Source organism: Anser brachyrhynchus (genome assembly GCF_964034855.1).
Source record: "Anser brachyrhynchus genome assembly, chromosome: 39".
NCBI classification, from domain to species: domain Eukaryota; kingdom Metazoa; phylum Chordata; class Aves; order Anseriformes; family Anatidae; genus Anser; species Anser brachyrhynchus.
Genome location: NC_137732.1, coordinates 143,367 through 161,128, shown reverse-complemented (window position 1 = coordinate 161,128; position 17,762 = coordinate 143,367). Strand labels below are relative to the sequence as shown.

Sequence of the window (17,762 nt, the reverse complement as noted above, 5' to 3'; positions counted from 1 at the left end):
ATGATCAATTATCAGATAAATAGCTAATTAACATTTCAGACTTCTGTTCAGCTCTGTTTTATAGTGACCAGCCACCGCAAGAGATGGATTGGAGAACTAACTTCACAGCCTATCCTGGCCAGCAGTCCTCCCTCATCCTTAAAGCTTGCTGGGTTGTGGGCATCCCACCATGAGCACTGAGTCAGTTCAAATACCAAATTACACAGAAACTAAGCATAAGAGAAGATCTTTGCTTGTCACACTGAAGGGATGCGCCTGACGAGGCGGAGATTTTTGTTTGTCTGCCTTCACCGCTAAAAATCAGTCGTGCCCCCTAGAAAAATACCGCTGGCAACTGCATCCGATCGTGGCACAACGTCTAAAATGGCTTGACATCAACAAAACCGTCACCGAACCTCGGGGCACAACGCGCAAAAAAATTAAGGGATGTCATAGATAACGTCTGCAGAAGGCAGAGGCAGGCAGTGCCTAGAAGACCAGCTGAGCAATGAGAAGCAATCGATAGGAAACACCACGCAGAAAGCATCTTGTAGCGTTTAGGAGCCTGCCCATCTGTGAGAGGGAGGTGTAATTGCAAAAAATTATGCAAAGTACCGTTTTCCTAATGTCCGCATTATCTGGCTTATTCAGCAGCCTTTGATGCTCATTTTTCTTCCTTCAAACAACTTTCTGCAATACGTTATTGTCGGGATTATTCAGTGAAGGGCTTGGTATTGAAATTTGACTAATTACCATGGAAAGCTATGTACAGCATGTGCTGTATTACAGTGCGCTGAAGTACTTCTACAGTCATCATCATCCAAAAAGAGGAGGTTCTAAATCCTCAGCACAAACGTTGAATAAGGCCAAATATGTATTTGAATTTTATCGGCTTTTCTGGTAATGCGAGGCTATTTTCAACTACATGAAAAAGGAGAAGCGTGAAGTCCTGATAAGGCAGCAGATAAGGATTCATCAGTGGCTAAGCAGTTATGGCCAGGCATGTCTCCAGGGAAAGGCAGCTATTTTGGCATATTTAGGAAGTTTCAAGGAAATCTCTACAAATTAGGAAGGACAGCTCAGAACTGCGTGTGCAGTCAGTCAGGACTGAATCTCTGCGTGTGCTCTTGCTTATGCCTGCAGAACATTTACTTCTGCAGTGTAGTGCAGTCCTCCCTGCAGCTTATTTACCTTATGTAGTAATGCTAGAAAAGATCGAATCAGCTTGACAATTAGCACGGGCTTGAGTGTAATGGTTATAAACCTGGCAGACCTTTAGGGCCAGGCAAGGATGAGGAGGAACCACCAGAAAGCACATAGGTAGGTATGGGGAGCAAACGTGTCACCTGAGAGCTTTCTCATTCCGCTAAAACCCACGGTCCAGGGTTTACAAAGGGGCATTTTCAGAACAAACATTCCCAGTAATACTTAACTTGACCTAATAACAGTTTAAGTGGAGTGGATTATGTAGGTCCAAGCCCATCGAAGATGCTGTAGGACCCGTGACAACCCAAGAGACTGGATTTGGGGACACCGTGGGTCTCAGCAGGATAAAAGCTCATCAGTCTCTCCATTACCCATGGCTCCGTCTCCAACCTTGGAGCTCTCAGCAATCAAAGTCTGCTGAAATAATTACTTTGAACGAAAGACGTTTCACAATAGCTTTATCTCCCATGAAATTTCCAAGGGGGATGCAAAAACCTTTCCCTTGGTTATTCTTTTTGGGGCTTTTTTTTTTTTTTTGGTCTTTTTTAATTCCTCAAGAAATGTTCACATTTGTATTCCACGATAACTGCCAATTAGACTTTTATCAAAAACTCTTAATTCACATTTCAGCCTCCTGTTACCTGTAGACACTGCTGAAGCCACAATTTTAGACGCAAATCTGTCAATTTTTTTTTCCTGTAAGTGGTTTAAGAGCAACAGCATCCATCCCATAATCCACGCCAGCGTTTCCCCTGCCATCTGCAGTCAGCCAGTAACAAGTAAAGCCCTTTGGTGAAAGCTCAACTGTGAAATCTGCTCACAAAATTTTTGACAAAACACCGTTTTGTGGGATTGGAAATATTTCCTAGCAACACTGTCAACAACAACAGCAACAACAACAACAAAAAAGCAAACCCCAAACCCAAAATAAACCGAGCAGCTTGAAACAGAGATGGAGGTTTTTTGTTTGTTTAGACTCTAATTAATGGTGATATAAGAAAATGTAATACAGCTTGCAAAACTGAATTTCTTTCCTGCCATTTCAATGGTTGCATTCAGAAGGGAAGGTGCAGGGGGGGAAGGAAGGGATGAGGAAGCTGAGGTGTTGGAGGGACCCCCACCTTTTGGAAACTTTATGAACCAATTCTGTCTTTTTGAACCAATTCTGTCTTTCTGAACCAATTCTGTCAACAAGCTCCTGAGCACCCAGTTTACTCAACTGATTAAAGGGATTAAAAAGCAATCAGTGTAGAGTCTGTTTATCTTGCAGAAACATCCACAGAGATCTGAATATGATCTATGGCATCTGTGGAGGTAAAAACAACAACAACACGACTGTTCTAAGCATAATATCCTCGGCTCTTCCTGAACCCAGGCTGCTGGCTGCATCTTTCAGAAGAATTATATTTACGTGGTTGATGCTACGGGCTGGAGATGAAATGACCACGCACCGAAGGATGGAGTTATGAAGCTTTCACACAAATCATGCCAAAATTTTCGATAGAAGCAACGGCAGCAATCGATTCTCGATTGGGCTATTAAAAAACCATACTTCTGCAACAGCCGGGGTGACACAGGGAGGTTTTACCCCTCCAAAAACTTGAAATGTTTGGGAAAAACGACCTTGATTTTTCATGCTTGAATGTTCTGCTCCGTTGTGCAACAACTGCCATCCAATATCTGAATCTGCAAGGTCTGCTTATTTTATAAGCCATGGTGAAGCTCCAGCAGCGGTCAGTGCCTGGGCAGCCTCTTTAATGAAGACCACGGGGATGTGGGGAGGACAATGGAGAAACGTCCTCCATGCTGCGGGGAATCCAGCTGCGGAAGGGAAATCCTCATTAACTCAGCGCACACCAGCTGTGAGCCCAGAAGGCTTTTTTCCAATCAAGGGAAACCTGAAGAGGTTTCCAAGGAGAAATTCCCTAAAGAAGCCTGGGAACTGCCATGACAACAGCTACGTTGCAAGATAAGGAAAAAAAGCTGCCAAAACGCAACCCAAAGAGCGACAGTCACGCGATCCCTCCGATTTCCAGACACCAGTGGCTCCCGCATTTCCCAACTTCTTTTGGTCCCTCCTCTTTTCTCGAGGTTATCTAGGTGAAGAAACGCAACCATGACCATTTGACCAGGATTTCCTCAAGCCCTGATAAGCCGCTGGCACACAGGTATGACAGATAGCCTCGACAATCCCCACGTACACCAAAATCACCGCATTGTTCTCAACGCGTCTCGTACGACCCACACGCATCCACCCAGCCATGCAGGGCACGTGCAAGGTCTTCAAAATCTGGCATCGTCCTGATGCTTCTCCATTGCGCCGCACTGAACTAATTTAAGGATTTTTATTTTTTTTGAGCAGACGTAGCGTGGCTGATTCCAACTGCTTTTCACGCAACAGATGTAATCATTGCTATATCGATCTGGCAATATATCACCTTTTCCCCACGAGTGACAGCTCTGCCCTTTAAACAACAGTACTTTGTACTCCATATTAAAAGTGATCTGCCTGTCAATTTCTAATTTTTTTTTTTTCTCTCAACAGTGAAAACAAGGACGTATTATCGTCTGGTTTATGCAATATACAGTCTCTCAATTATCTATAGAGAAGCATCACTACTAAATACTGATCTTCTAATTTATAGCCTGTAGTTGCGGCTAATTAAAGTTAGATGATCACCAGCTATAAAAGAATAAATTCAATGCTTAGGAGACTATTGCCTTTGATGTTATGAGAGCCAGCTTCTAATTGACTAGGGCATCAATCAGGTTGTTATGAAGCATTAGTAATCTGCTGCTTCGATCAGTGGCGGTACAAATTGAAGTTCATCTCAGAAAGGCAGCATCATGGGTTTGAATTTGCTGGCCATTTACGGAAACACCGGCAGACAAAACGGGAGCCCCTGCAGGGGATTGGGTTCGTGTCACCGCTCCCCTGTGCTCCTTTTTGTGTTCCGATAAGCCTTGTCCTGCGACCTAAAAGGAGTTATTTTCATAAAAATGTATATGGGCTCTATCAGCAGGCAAAAGAAATGGAATTTCTGTATGTACACACAAATATGCCTCACGACAAAGCAGCAAAAATAAAAATAGCGTGGTGTCACTCTCGGATTAATTATTGCTTCACAAAGCTTGTGTAAGGTTTGGCACAATGACTGCTTTGGTAGCGAAAGGCAGTTCTGCTGCTCTCTCTTCCCCGAGGCTAGCACTGCGAACCTGGGCAGGACACTTGAGCAATGACAGTTAAACTAAAATTACAGCATTGTGAAAGTCCAAGCTGCACGGGAACTATAATCAACATCAAGACTGTAAGCTGTTTAAAGAATACAGACCCATTTATATCCCCGAGAAGAAAGTGGCTATTACGATTCTTGATTCACTCCGTACAACGGCTGCACAAGGCCACTTTCCGACCTTTCTCCTGCAAACAAAGCTCTTGCTTTCAATATTGATGCTTTCCGCAAATTGCTACCTGCACCTTAATTTACTGATTCTGGATCATTGCTACTCACCGTGCCCGATGCTTCACTCGGATGCAATTTTCTTGCTCCCTAACTAACACCTACCCTTGGTGTTGCTAACCAAACCTCACCTCTTTCCCAGGAGGCAGGTCAGTGCCATGGTCACTCCAGAGGGAATTTAAGTGACTCACCCGAGACAAGCAGAGCCAGATGCACAACTCCTAATTTTTTGGGGTCCCCTTTCCGTATTCACCACTGGGGAAAATGCTGTGGGGCTGCATGGTGGGAGCAGCAAGGGAAATTATGGTGCATTTACATGCACATAGGGTGCATACGTTATTCTCATCTAGTTGGCCGGAAATATTGGTGGCAGTCCAGAAGGAAAATTTGGGAAAACATCACCTTTACTTTCATAGCATCCTAACGCAGACACAGACAGGCGTGCACTTACCCCGAAATACCTACCCAGAGGGTGAAGGCAACAGAAAGGTGAGGAAAAATAAGGGAGTCAAAGGAGCAGCTAAAATTCGCAAGATAAAGCAGAGTTACCATAGAAACTGCTCACCCGTGGTACCACTCAACTTGACGGAAGGGACAGGTCTCTGAGGCATCCTGCACCGTTTAATGCTTTTCCCAGGTGTTGCCTGCCAGAAATAAATTACACGGCGCGAGTGCTCCACCTGTGCTGGAGGCGGAAGGCAGCTTGCCGTCCAGCTCCTCCGGCAGGGCTGAATTGCTGTGGATCCTGTACATCTCCATAGCTCTGCTGGGAATCTCCGCATCCTTTACATCCCCATCCAGCAACAGGTTGATGCCGCGGAGCAGATGTTTATATACCGGTGACATGGGCTGGGCTTAACCATACAAGAGGGGCAGCAAGCAAGCAGAGGGCTCCTGGCTTCCCAGCCACACACTGTGCATTGCTTAATTGCTTAATTGCTACTGCGCTCAGCTTAAATCGCTCTGACATTTATAGTGTGGCTTGAAGTAGGAGCAGTGCAGATAACTGCACATGCAGAATTGCCGCCCAATTACCACTCCCGTCACTTTAGCACGAAACTTCCTTTAAGGATCTCTATCTGATGATTGCTCACTGTGGGAACTGAAGAAGAACACACAAATTTTCATCTCGGAGAGGCCCATTATACTATGGTCTATTACATTACTTGAAATCGCTGCTCTGTGAGTTAAAGCATCGAGTATTTTATCCTTTGGTCATCAACCTGGGCCTCTCACTTAACGGGAATTTAGGCTGATAAAGGGACATGCAGACAGAGTATTCTTCCCCATTTCTTCCACATGGCTCTTCTTTCGGAACAAGGGCATTCAGCAGCAAGAGCATTTGATTCAGCTCTTTACAGAGTGACTAATTAACGAGCTGTCGCATGAGTTGGAGGCTTTGGGAAGTCTAAAACTCGCCGAGAGCAAATCACTGCGATTGCACAAAGGCTGCCAAGTCATCCGACCAGTGTTATGGGAAAGGATGCACAAATGTCATCAAACAACTCTTATCCTGCTGCGATGGACCCACTGCACCCCACTGCCCACCCAGCCCCGGCTGCTTCTCCCCGTGCTTGGATTTACTTTGAGATTTACTCCAAAAATTGAATCAACGCCCCTTAGAAGCCCCAGCCACCGCTGTTGAGACATCTCTGCTCTGTGTTTCCCTGCGTTTCACAACTTTGCAGATCCTTCCAGCAGCAATGTCACAAATGCGCTCGTGGCTGACAATTAAATGAGGCTTCATCTCCCAGCCAGCTCCTTGCTCTCCATCAGATACCAACAAGCACCCTCCCACCACTTCCTAAGAGGTCCTTGCTTATCCTCACCCAGTCTTCCTGCATCCTTTCCAGCCCGTAGCCATGGCAACGCCAGGATGGCATCCTTCCCCAAAGGGACTCCGAGGATGGGCATTTTAAGATGAGGCTTTTAAAAATCCCAAGCGACTGTAAAGTGAAAGTCTCTTTCAAGGACTTCAACATTTTTCATATGCAGTTCCTTTTTTTTTACTTTTTTTTAACAAGAATTTGCCTGCAAAGGTAGGCATTTGAAATATGAATCCCAGGGGAACAACTACCCTACATTCCCTTCCTTAGGGGACTGCTTACTAAAGCAGTATATTTGAACCCAGCCTTTCAGCTGTTAGATGTAATTCTCCTTTTGCTTATTCCTCTCCATACTTCAGTGCAACCAGCAGCATTACATTAGGTAAATCATCATTGCTTGGTTTAGAGAAGTTGATGAAATGCACAACTCCGGAATATTAAGTCCGTACCAAATGCTAGCTCCTGCTTTAACGTCAGTCTACCCCTCTCATCCCCCCCCAAGCTAATCACAAACAAAAGCCTACAAGCAGCAAGGCATGTAATGTGAAACTCAACCGCCCTGCCCAGTGAGCAACTATAAAAATCTGCACAACATCCACTGAAGCTGAGCACCAAATAGTTATTCCTGAGTAAATTTTACCAAATAAACTCCAGCCGATGAATCTGCACCGTTAAAAGTGAAACCCACACAAAATTCATCACCTAAAGTTTCCTGGGCAACGTCCAGTTCCCTCTGTGAGCTTTGTCCCCATGACACCATGGAAGTGGAATAGAGGAATTGTGTGATGACTTTTAGGGGCTGAAGGTTCAGCATAACATACACGAGACTTGGTATGGCCATATATATTTGCCATATGGGCAAAATGCGGCTTTGGGACATCTCTGGACATCTCACAACTTTGGGCATCTCGATTTTCCTCTCTTTCCTATATATTTCGGTAAAGTAATTACACTTAATCAGCATAAAAGGTAACTAAACTTTCCATCTCAATTTCCCTGGGTGTATTAACTGAGATAATGCTCATCAGCCTCACTCTGTCCATTAAACTGGACTCTGAAGATTAATTATGGCTGTAAAGGGTTTAGAGATCCTCAAGAGGCAGCAGAGAAGCGGGCGTATTATGAGTTTTAACAGTACAACTCCTCAACAATGGGAATTTAACGAGCAAAGGAGCAAAGTTGTCCCCTCGTTTACAGCCACCGCCTGCAATTAGCTGCCACTGCAGGGAATAATTCAACCTACGCTCTTATCACGGCTTTCTTGCTTCCACCTCCGAGAAGGAGGAGGTGCCAGGGCGCCTGTGCGGGGTTACCTGTACACGAGGATGTCATCAGAGGAGCTGTTGTACTGGATCTGGTACATGCGAATCCCGGGGAGGTGGTGCTGGGAAGGCCACTGGATGAGAGCAGAGGACGAGGTCAGCTCGGCGACCACGACCACCTTCTCTTGCTGAGCCTTCGTTTCGTTCGGAAAGCTCGACTTGGCAGATATCAGAATATCCGAGGGGCCAGGCTCTGCGTCTTTATCGCAGTTGGTGCTGTTAGCGAGGTTGGGGTACGGGGTAACGAGGAGTTCGACCGGAGCCGTCGACTCTCCTGCAGCATTTGATGCTATGCAGGTGAACGTGCCCTTCTCCATCAGAGACGTAACCAAAATATCCAGGGTACCATTCTCGTAAGAAATAGTCCTAGAGGTGTTAGAGACCAGCTTCCCGTCGGGTGCAATCCAGCGGACGTAGGGGTCCGGATCACCCACAGCTTTACACTTCAAAGAGATGCTTTGGCCCTCCGTTACGGTTAGCTTGGGGGTTCGGTGTGTTATCATTGGGGGCTCACAGACAAATTCCTCCTCTTTGATGGACCAGAAGTATTTGCCCATCAGCTCTGGTGGGGAGGCGCAGGTTTCTAGGTCGTCTTCTCTGGTGAGGCGCCTCAGCCACACCAGCTCGCAGTTGCAGTGCAAAGGGTTGCCCCCAAAGCTCAGCACCAAAGATGACAGCGGAGATCCTTTGGACTTGGCGTACACGGGGATCCTGGAGAACAACGGATCGGGAGGGATCTTCTTCAGCTTGTTGGAGGTCATATCTAGACGGGCAAGCTTGTGAAGATTGGAGAAGATTCCCTCCGGCACAAACTCGATGAGGTTATGATCCAAGCTGACCGTGTTGACGTTGGAAAGTTTGGCGATTGTTTCCCAAGGAACGTTAACAAGGTTGTTGTAGGACAGATCCAGGTCTTCGATGGTTTCAATAAAGTCATCCAACGACCCGGGAGAGATATAGCTTAGCTGATTGTTACTGAGTATTAAATGTCGAAGGTTGATCAAACCCTTGAAATGATCTTCATTGATATATGTCAGTCTGTTACTATCCAAGTGTAAAGCGTGAAGGCCTTTAAGATCAAAAAATGCATAAGGCATGATTTGACTTATTGTATTCCTCGACAGCGTCAAGTGAATGAGATTGGTCATGTTTGCAAAATCCTTTCTCCTGAGCGTCGTGATGAAGTTGTCCATCAGCCTCAGCTCTGCTGTTCTCCTGTCGATGCTGGGGGGCACGAAGAGAAGCCCCGTCTTCGTACAGAGGATGGTGAAGGACGGAGACAGGTTTTGACACATGCATCTTTTGGGGCACATCATGGCCTTCACGGCTGCGCTAATAACCAGTAGATAGACAACCAGCCTTTCCATCGTAAGAAAAATAGCAGACCTAAAGGGGGGAAAGAAAAGAAATCCATGTAAATATATTTTAATTGGGCATTAGAATTAGGTTTACACTGTCGTTGTCGTTATTCTGTGCGTGGGTCAGAACCTCATTTCGAACAGTGCATCGCTTCATTACTCTGTGGTAATGCTCGCCTCGTTTTTTTTGCCGTTATGGATTTCTAGCAGCTTTCTTTGGCTTTCCCCAGCTCATCTATGCCCTGCCTATACCAAGCAGGGAGCTCCTTGGAGAGTGCACATTTCGAGACCAGGGCTTTTTCCCAGGCGGTTGTAGAGAACTAAAACTTTTCCAGCAAATAAAGAAGGAGAAACACCTTCAAAGGCATTGCTGAAAAGCAAGCTTGTGTTCAATCGGAGAAGCAGGTATATGTGGTTTTTTTGTTTGTTTTGTTTTTTTTTCTGTGCAGCTTTAGAAACTAAATTTCATAATTACACATGGTTTTGGTCAATGAAATTATCTCTGTGCAGTCTTGTGCGTGCCAAGTTATTTCCCATTGTACCCGAAGTGCTTGGCTGCTATACCAAGGGTTGATTTTCATTTCTACTTCACCTCCAGCTGGCTGGAAAATTGCTAAGCATTAAGTGTGGTGACTCAAGAGACCATGAAGGCTCCCCATCTGCAATGTAAAGGACTCAAACTCCGTGTTTCACCCAAGTGACCTGGTACAACCCTACTCTAGAAGAACCTTGTCGTCTTTCTGCAAATAGCACACATAGTTTGACTTCACATACAAGCCCCAGCACACTAGAGATCACTAATTACAGTTAATTCCATGTGCAAACCCCCTTGTATGGTGGGTAAATGCAGAATGCTGTAAAATAATAAGCTATTGCCTTTGAGAGTGAGCCATGCAACACAAGACATAATCCTCAGTTCAACACAAAGCCGGGACAACAATAACCTGCTGTGTCACAAGGGCACAATTTGAGGTGTCAGCAGAGTCTCATGCTATGTGTGTATATATATTTTATATTTTCATGCATATATATTTTATTTATTCAGGGTTACCACGATCTAGAGCTCCTTTACAGGGAAGCAGATCTTTAAAGTACAGAATTACAGTAGCACAGTTGCAGGGTCTAGAAGTCAGATTTTCCACAGAGAAAAGAAATATTAAAACCAACTGATCACTTATAGAGTATTATCACTTAAATTAGGAGAGCATGAACATCACTTTAAACCAGGTGCTTGCTTTTTTAACCAGTGCTACAGATTCACTCACCGGAGGCTCTTCTAGTTGCAGCAGTTCTGACCAAATTTCTGCAAAATATTTTGTAAAAAACAAACCAAACCAAAACAAACAAAACCAAAAGAAATAGTTTGCAGAAAGCTGATTCACTTTATACTTATGCTGTTTCCATTTTTTTTTCCTAATAAGTATCTGCTTCATGTCTTGCTTCCTAATCATTTGTCTCAACAGTTGAGTACTGTCACTCCATCCTGCGCCCCGAACCTTTCTTGCCTCTAATGGCTCCAGCTTTTCACTCCTGCTAGGTACCAATGATTAACAGATGCGTAATTATCCAAAAAAATGGACTGCTGTGCAATATTGTAATTCCCTTGTTTTGTCATTAGCAAATATTAATGCAACTTTAATGGATTAACTGCCATCTGGGCTGTAAGAATCCAGTTCAAAACCATCTCACTTCAACCATTATTCTGTTAAAAAATAATTAAACGTTGCTAATGTGAAACCGTGGCACTAAAATTAATGATTTTTAGAGCCAACAATAAGCATAGTGCAATTACGCTTACAAACTATATGACAGTCACAAGGAAAATGCGACTTGTAAAAGAAAAGCTGCATAGAAGTGAATTACTGCTATTGCCCTGGATTCTAGTTAAAAGCAGCTTTGGTACTAGCACCTAAAAACTGCATTGGGAATATACCTGATTGCCTGATAACACAACAGTATTTTTCAAAACAGTTTAATCCACAGCATCTCAACAGAAGGCCGTAAAAGAAATAAACTTTGTGTTTATAGGACTGTGCACGGATCTAGGGCGTAAGCAAAAAACTTTTTTTCCTGAACTGTTGCTTCTTAACGCATTGTCCTGGTTTGCTTCTGCAGCTTAAAAATCATGCAAAAAATTTGTTTTAGTCATATAATTCAAAAACAATAACAATTTTGCTGGCAGATGAGTGGCAGTGCATCCACATCTCAGATTTTTTGCCGGGTTCGAGATACGCGACAGGAGATCAGTAGCAGGAAAACATTATTAAAAAAAAAAAAACACATTGGCTATCGCTTGAAGTCTAAGCGATGTCAAAAGAAAGGGATATTTAATTCCCACAATTTGCAGCTATTGGGCTATTAACTTTGCTCCGTCGGAAAGAGTTTGGATTGCCTTGGCTGTAAATGTAACACATTTTAACAGCTTTAAATTGGTACTGTGGTATGGAGATTGCTTACACTCTGCAAAACACATGCACATGCTTCAGGGCGGATAATAAATGCTGTTTTACCAGCCTCAAGGAATAATTCCCATCCTCCAAAAAATAAAAAATGAAGGGCCTAGTTTAAATAGGAACTCTAAGTCAGCTAGTGGGCTTGGTCCAAAAAAGCCCAAAGCAGTTCTGTTTCTAGCAGTGCTGCCGAGCTGCCCCACAATGAAAAAAATCCCAGCACGCTATCCTAAATGCAGCAGACCTTGGCTCCTTGCAGCGCAGAAATAGCAATATATAGGTGGTGGCTAATATCTATTTCATGCCCTCGTCACACAGAAACACGTCCCGAGTTGTTTCATCCGTAAAATATTGCTTTTCCAGCAAACAAAACCCAAAACCCATTGTACAAGACATTCCTGCAGCAGGTATCCTGGCCGAGGGGAGCAGGCTGAGCCCCTTCATCTCCCAAATACTTCCTTTTTTTACCATCCCACTGCCATGCCAACCTGCTCATCGCACAAACCAGGTGCTCACCATCTGCCTCCTTAGAAATACCATTCGAAAAATGCTTTTTTTCTTGAGGGAAGCATCATTATTACCCTTCTCTGGTCCAGCATTAACCACCGCATTGGAAAAGTCTCTAATTTACCAACAATAAATAATGTGCTTAATTTACTGTTGCTCGCTCCACCTGGCACTGGGCAAGAAGCGCTTCCAGTAAATGTTTAAAAAGCATATTGCTAATTTCCCATTTTTTCCCCAAGACCAACACACTGGGAGTGCATCTCTTGATACACTTGGGCACAGAGCAGATTTGCTGCAAACACTTATTTTGGAATACTAAGTCTGAAGCCAAATTACTGTAATTGATGTTAATACAACTTTTTTTATATAAATCTAGATCACGGCAAAATAAGAACCCCCAACTATTTAATACTAAATGACATCAACATGCAGAATGTTTATTCTTTTCCCTCACATTCTTTAGCATTCAGACAGGCCAACTATGCAAATGGACTCATTTGCATTTTCCCAATGCCCACATTTGCATGGTGATCGCCTGCTGCCTGGGGAAGTGCATTGGTCACACAAGAAAAAGTCACATTTGCTTCACCTAATGCCTCAATCATCTGTCAAGCCCATCAGCAGCTCTGAATTTTTTTTTTAATTATTTGTTATTTTTATTTTTTTTTTCCAAAATATGCTGGTTCTTGTTCCATTTCCTAAAGCCTACTGTGTACCATCTCCTGTGGAAGGAGGAGCAGGATCTAAGTGACGATTGCCACCAAAAGGTTAAACACTTTATGGATTTACTGCGTGCATACCTGCGCTCCATCACTCTTTCTCTTTCCCTGTACTAAGCTGTTTTCTCCACCAAAAATCCTGACCTGAAACCATTCAATCCCTGGTTGAGGTAGCCAGGACACCAGCGTCAATTAGAAAACCGAAGCAGCTCCTGTGGGTTTTAATGAATGGTCCAAGGTCTCCTGAAGATGAAAAGCAGAGAGTGAATTGTATATTGATGTTTTATTTAAGGACAGAACTGGTAATGCTGCTTCAGAGCTACCGCGCTCATAAACGAGCTATTCTTAGTCTTGCTGTATGTCTTTCATGGAGGCTACACTTAAGCACAGCCAATATTAGCAATTAGGAGCTTTCATTCTTTATTGGAAGACCCATTAAGGATTGCAACACATCCACCACCCCATTTCTCTTAAAGCAGTCTTAATGAAAGAGTGGAAGAAAGCAGGAGGTCAAGAGAAGGCAAAAACCCTGTTAGAAGCTCACTGCCTAATATTCAGAGGATGAGTAATTCCTCAAGCCATGAGAAGTCAGCCACTTTGTAAAACAAATGGAAAAACGGGTTTATTGTTCACCCAAGCACAGTCGGTGTCCGACGAACTGTGGGATTTCGGTAGCGCTTCAGTCTTCCACAAGCTCTTCAAGAGGACTGATTTCAGCACACCAGGTCTGGTTGGCTATTTTTCCCTTCCAGGAAATTCCCTTCCCCTTCTGAACATATTTCCTCTCGTGTGTTTGATGCTGACTTTAAAGCTGGAAGCAGTCAGAAAATGGCAGTTTTCTCTGTGGAAAAAAAGCCGGAGTTCCGCCCAATTACCCACTAACTTTGTGGATTAAAAAAGCCAACCTCCTACATGGGAAAAATGTGCCGAATTATTTTGTTTTGAGCATGGCAATGGGAAGGGATGGTGCACTGAGTGAGCGTTGCAAGGCTGTGAAACCAAATCATGGTTGTATGACAACACGCGCGTAATCCCCGGTGAGAACGGCTGCCGGATAGAGCACAAATCCCAGCACCTGGCTTTACTTCAATCACTTCATGCCGTGCAGGTAACACCACGCTAGCTAAAGGCAAACTAATGTCAAAACCCACCAAAAATGCCATAGCAAGTTCCCCCCATTCAGTACAATGTTCTGAATCAACTGCTGTGGGTTCTCCCAGTATGACCACTAAGACCATTAACTAGTGCTAACCAGGCCATGGTTGTTGTGTGTTACTTGGAAGTGCATTCATCTGAGACTTATTTTTAAGAAATGAAACATCAAGAAATGAAGTGTCCACCTACTACTACTACGAGGCGTTTGCTACGAGAAGGTGTTCAACACTGAATGTTACCGACTCTACCGCTTCCACATTTTAACCAGCCCAAAATGTTTTACAATTGATGACAGCTAATGACACTTATAACAAAGCTGGCAGACAATAATTTCATTACAAATCCCATGCCACCACCGTTCCCACCATTCAAAGTCTAACAAGCATAAAATTGCACGCTCAGTATGTATGCAGGCAGGTGTGTCATTACTCTGACAAAGAAATGATAGTATTTGTAGACAGTGCTTTAACAAAAGAACAATATTCATGTGAAAAATCACCTTTAGTTGGATATGAAGAAAGTGGGCTGCATGGAAAAACACGTCTCTTTCTACAGACTTATTTTAATCTTTCCAAAGTTCCCTTCTGCTCATCCCCGTCCTTGTGGTTAGCGGGATGAAGACGAGTTGTGAGCAGGGCATTGCAAAGCTGATCGCTCCGTCCTTCCAGCTCGTACTTAGGGATCCAAGACCAGCATAACATCAGGATTTATTTCTTTGTTTATTTGTGCTTTATGCAATTCTATTTTTATACAATTCTATTTTTATGCAAACTGCATTACACATTGGAAGCGAAGTGAGTTGCCCCTCTGCGGGACAGCCAAAATGTGATCCGTAAGAATAAGGAGGCTGCTTTAAACCGCTTTCAGCAAGCCTCTAAATCCGTTTCTTCGCTGAAAAGGAAATATAATCCTTACACTTAATCTACACGCCTGCTTGTTAGCATGTGAGGAATTAATGGGAATACTCAGAGCGGTTCAGCGTTAATGCATTCGAACAACTCACTGCTGGCACCGATGGAGCTATGCTAGAGAAAAATCAGTCTATGGGATGTAGAGGCTCTGCTGTAACCCAGCAGAGCGTGCTTTATCGGCCGACCTCTGCAACGCACTGCCGAAAGCCATTTTGTCAGCTGCTGGGAAGTCTCTTGCCGAAAATCATTGATGCTGCTGCCTTGCTCGCCCTCCCCATCGCGAGGGCACACAGATGCCTTTGCCCGACAGCTCTCGGCATTTCCAAGGTGTCTGGACCCTAGGGAATAACTCCTCTGGGCTGCACTGGGAACCCACTGGGAACCAGGGAAAAACTAAATGGGGTCCTTCCAATGGCGTGCCCACACCTCAGCATCCGAATACTTTGCAAAACCTCAGCCCTTTCTCTTAAAAAGAAACAGAAGTTTTAACGCAGTTTCCCCAAAAAGTGTTGATGCCACCCAAGGCTGCTAATTTCCTTTTCCTTAGCAAAAGAGGAGGCTGGTTAAGCAGATGAGCCCTGAGTTTGCACCACCCAACAGCTTCGTCTTCTGTTTATGGAAAAAAAAAACACCCAATAGTAGTTTTATCATAGCACCGCCACACATCCCAACTCCTTTTGGAAGCCCCACTGCTGTCACAAAGAGTCAATCCACTGCCTGCAGATACTTTGGCAAGATAGAGAACAACCAACAAAACGCAAGCAGCACATGGCAGGGCTCTTCTTTCGCAACAGAAATGCAAAACTCAGGGTTTGTTCAATGTTCCCATCACCCTACCTGCCTTCCACCCTGCTGCCGTCACCCAAAGCAATGACATTTTCACAAGGCTTGCCCAGCATGAAGCTGTTTCCAAAGAGACTTGTAAAGCCCCTCGACATCATGATTAACAACGTCTTTTTTAAATTGCAATTGCTCAGAACAATTCCGCAATGCATACAGCTTGTTCCTGGCCTGCAATTTCTTCTCCTAGCTTGGAGCAGATTCTCTCTCTCTCCCTCCTTCCCTGATTAAAGCATTAAATCAGAAAACCATGGGTGCCACGAAAGCAGAAGTTTGTAGGAATGAATCCTCGTTGAGCACGCTTGTCAGGAGACACCAGATCAGTCATCATGGCAAGAAGGAACACAGCAGCTACAAAGACCAGCAACTGATTGTGCCCTACCCAAAATGCTTAAAATTACGCTTAAAATCATGGTGTTCCCGAGTTTTTGTGATATCTGCTCGCTCACCTATTTTCTCCTTGACTGCCAAATAATTTGCCCGAAAATACAGAGGGTCAGTAAAGGGATTCCTGCAGCCATCCTGGGCTTGCCAAAATGGGACCTTTTTGGTTTTTCAAGCCCACATTCCTGCTCTTCTCTTCATGGAATGGATCATCTGGGTTAGAAAAGACCTCCAAAATCATCATGCCTTAATAACTGGGATGCTGTCCCAGAAGTGTATTTGGGATCCTGATATAAAATTCTTCTAACAAGGCTGCTACGGAGGATAAAGAGAAGCGCGTTGGATGCATCTTCTAAGATGACACAGCAGTTCAAAAACTCACCCAGATAATTAACATGCACGTCAGCCAACCAAAGTCTTACGAGAAGGTCATTACTGTGCCTCCACGTGGTGATGTGCACGAGGTTTATTCCTGATTCCCGTGTTTGTCACTGGCCAGAGTATGTCGAGAGGCTGACATGCCGCCTTTGAGCACAAAAAGCATGCAGAAAGTTAATCCCGATTGGCATTTTCATTCAAAAAAATGAAACAAAACGTGCAGCAGAGAAGGGGAACAAAAGGAAGCAGCATGTTAGCTACACTTTCACCTTTGTGGGTAAAGGATTCAGAAGCATTTAGGGGAGGAAAAAAACATCAAGCTCCTCAAAGGCTGTAGCAAACTGAGCATCAAAAACTACCACCGTTCCCTTCAGAAACAAATGCTAAATATTTAATAAGACAATAAGCTGCCACACAAGGCTTAAAAGGCTATTTTACTCCTCTTTGAATTATGAATTCCATGCAAGCGACCCCTCCACCACAAATGATGCGGTACGTGTGTATAACAATTAATTTCTGACCGCTAAGCATCCCTTGGATACAGCACTGATTTCAGCTTTGCTGTTGAGAAGCAGAAGTGAAGAGGATTATTTTTTTTTTTTTTGTGGTCTTACTACAGAGAAAGAGTTGAGTGCTCTGGTGAGACAGATGGACAGACATTTGGCAAGACCTGCAGCCTTCAACAGAAAGGGAATGCGTCTCTATAATCGTACAAGCATCTGCTACACACGAGAGGAAATCCAGCACCAGCTAGAAAATGAGCCCTCTCAGGGTCCCCGGGGAGCAGCTCCTTTGTGAAATGCTCGTAATCCTCTAAAAAAGGCTGGAGTGGAGCGTGGTGCACGTAGACGAGATCACAAGTTTGTGCCTTGTCCTTTCAAGTACCCTGCAAGTAGGACGAGGAGTCCTACAACATCATCAACAGCAAGAGAGGATCAGTGGAATGTGAGAATTTACACCATGAAGGACTGATAAAGTGTTATTCCTCAAAAAATCTGGCTCCATCTGACTCCCTAAGCAGACAAACCAACCACAAGGGTTGCCGAACCTTCAGAGCTTTGCTTACCACTAAAAGTAAAAAAAAAAAAAATGGGGGTGGGGGATTAAAGAAAAGCAAAACGAAGCCCGTGTTTCAGTATTTGTTTTTTAAAATGATTTCAAATTGGATTATCAAGCAACATAATGCCTTCTTGCTTCTGGTATGCATAACACGCACCACAGGAGCAGCCAGCGAAGGGAGATTATTTATGAGCGCCAATTACTCTG

The 17,762-nt window shown here is 44.1% G+C and overlaps 1 protein-coding gene across 2 annotated transcripts in view; it reads right to left on the bottom strand.

Moving 5' to 3' along the window:
- LOC308184613 (leucine-rich repeat and fibronectin type III domain-containing protein 1-like protein) overlaps positions 1–17,762 on the bottom strand; it is a 45,846-nt gene that overhangs the window by 3,928 nt on the left and 24,156 nt on the right. The window contains exons 1-2 of one of the 2 annotated variants that reach the window (XM_080571817.1): positions 10,418–10,436; positions 7,786–9,180 (exon numbers count right to left, since the gene is read on the bottom strand). In XM_080571817.1, coding sequence (XP_080427943.1) covers positions 7,786–9,161 — 1,376 coding nt within the window. In that variant the 5' untranslated portion in view covers positions 9,162–9,180; positions 10,418–10,436. Of the gene's footprint in view, positions 1–7,785; positions 9,181–10,417; positions 10,437–17,762 lie in introns of those variants that run through there. The other variant, XM_080571816.1, reaches the window with a different exon arrangement.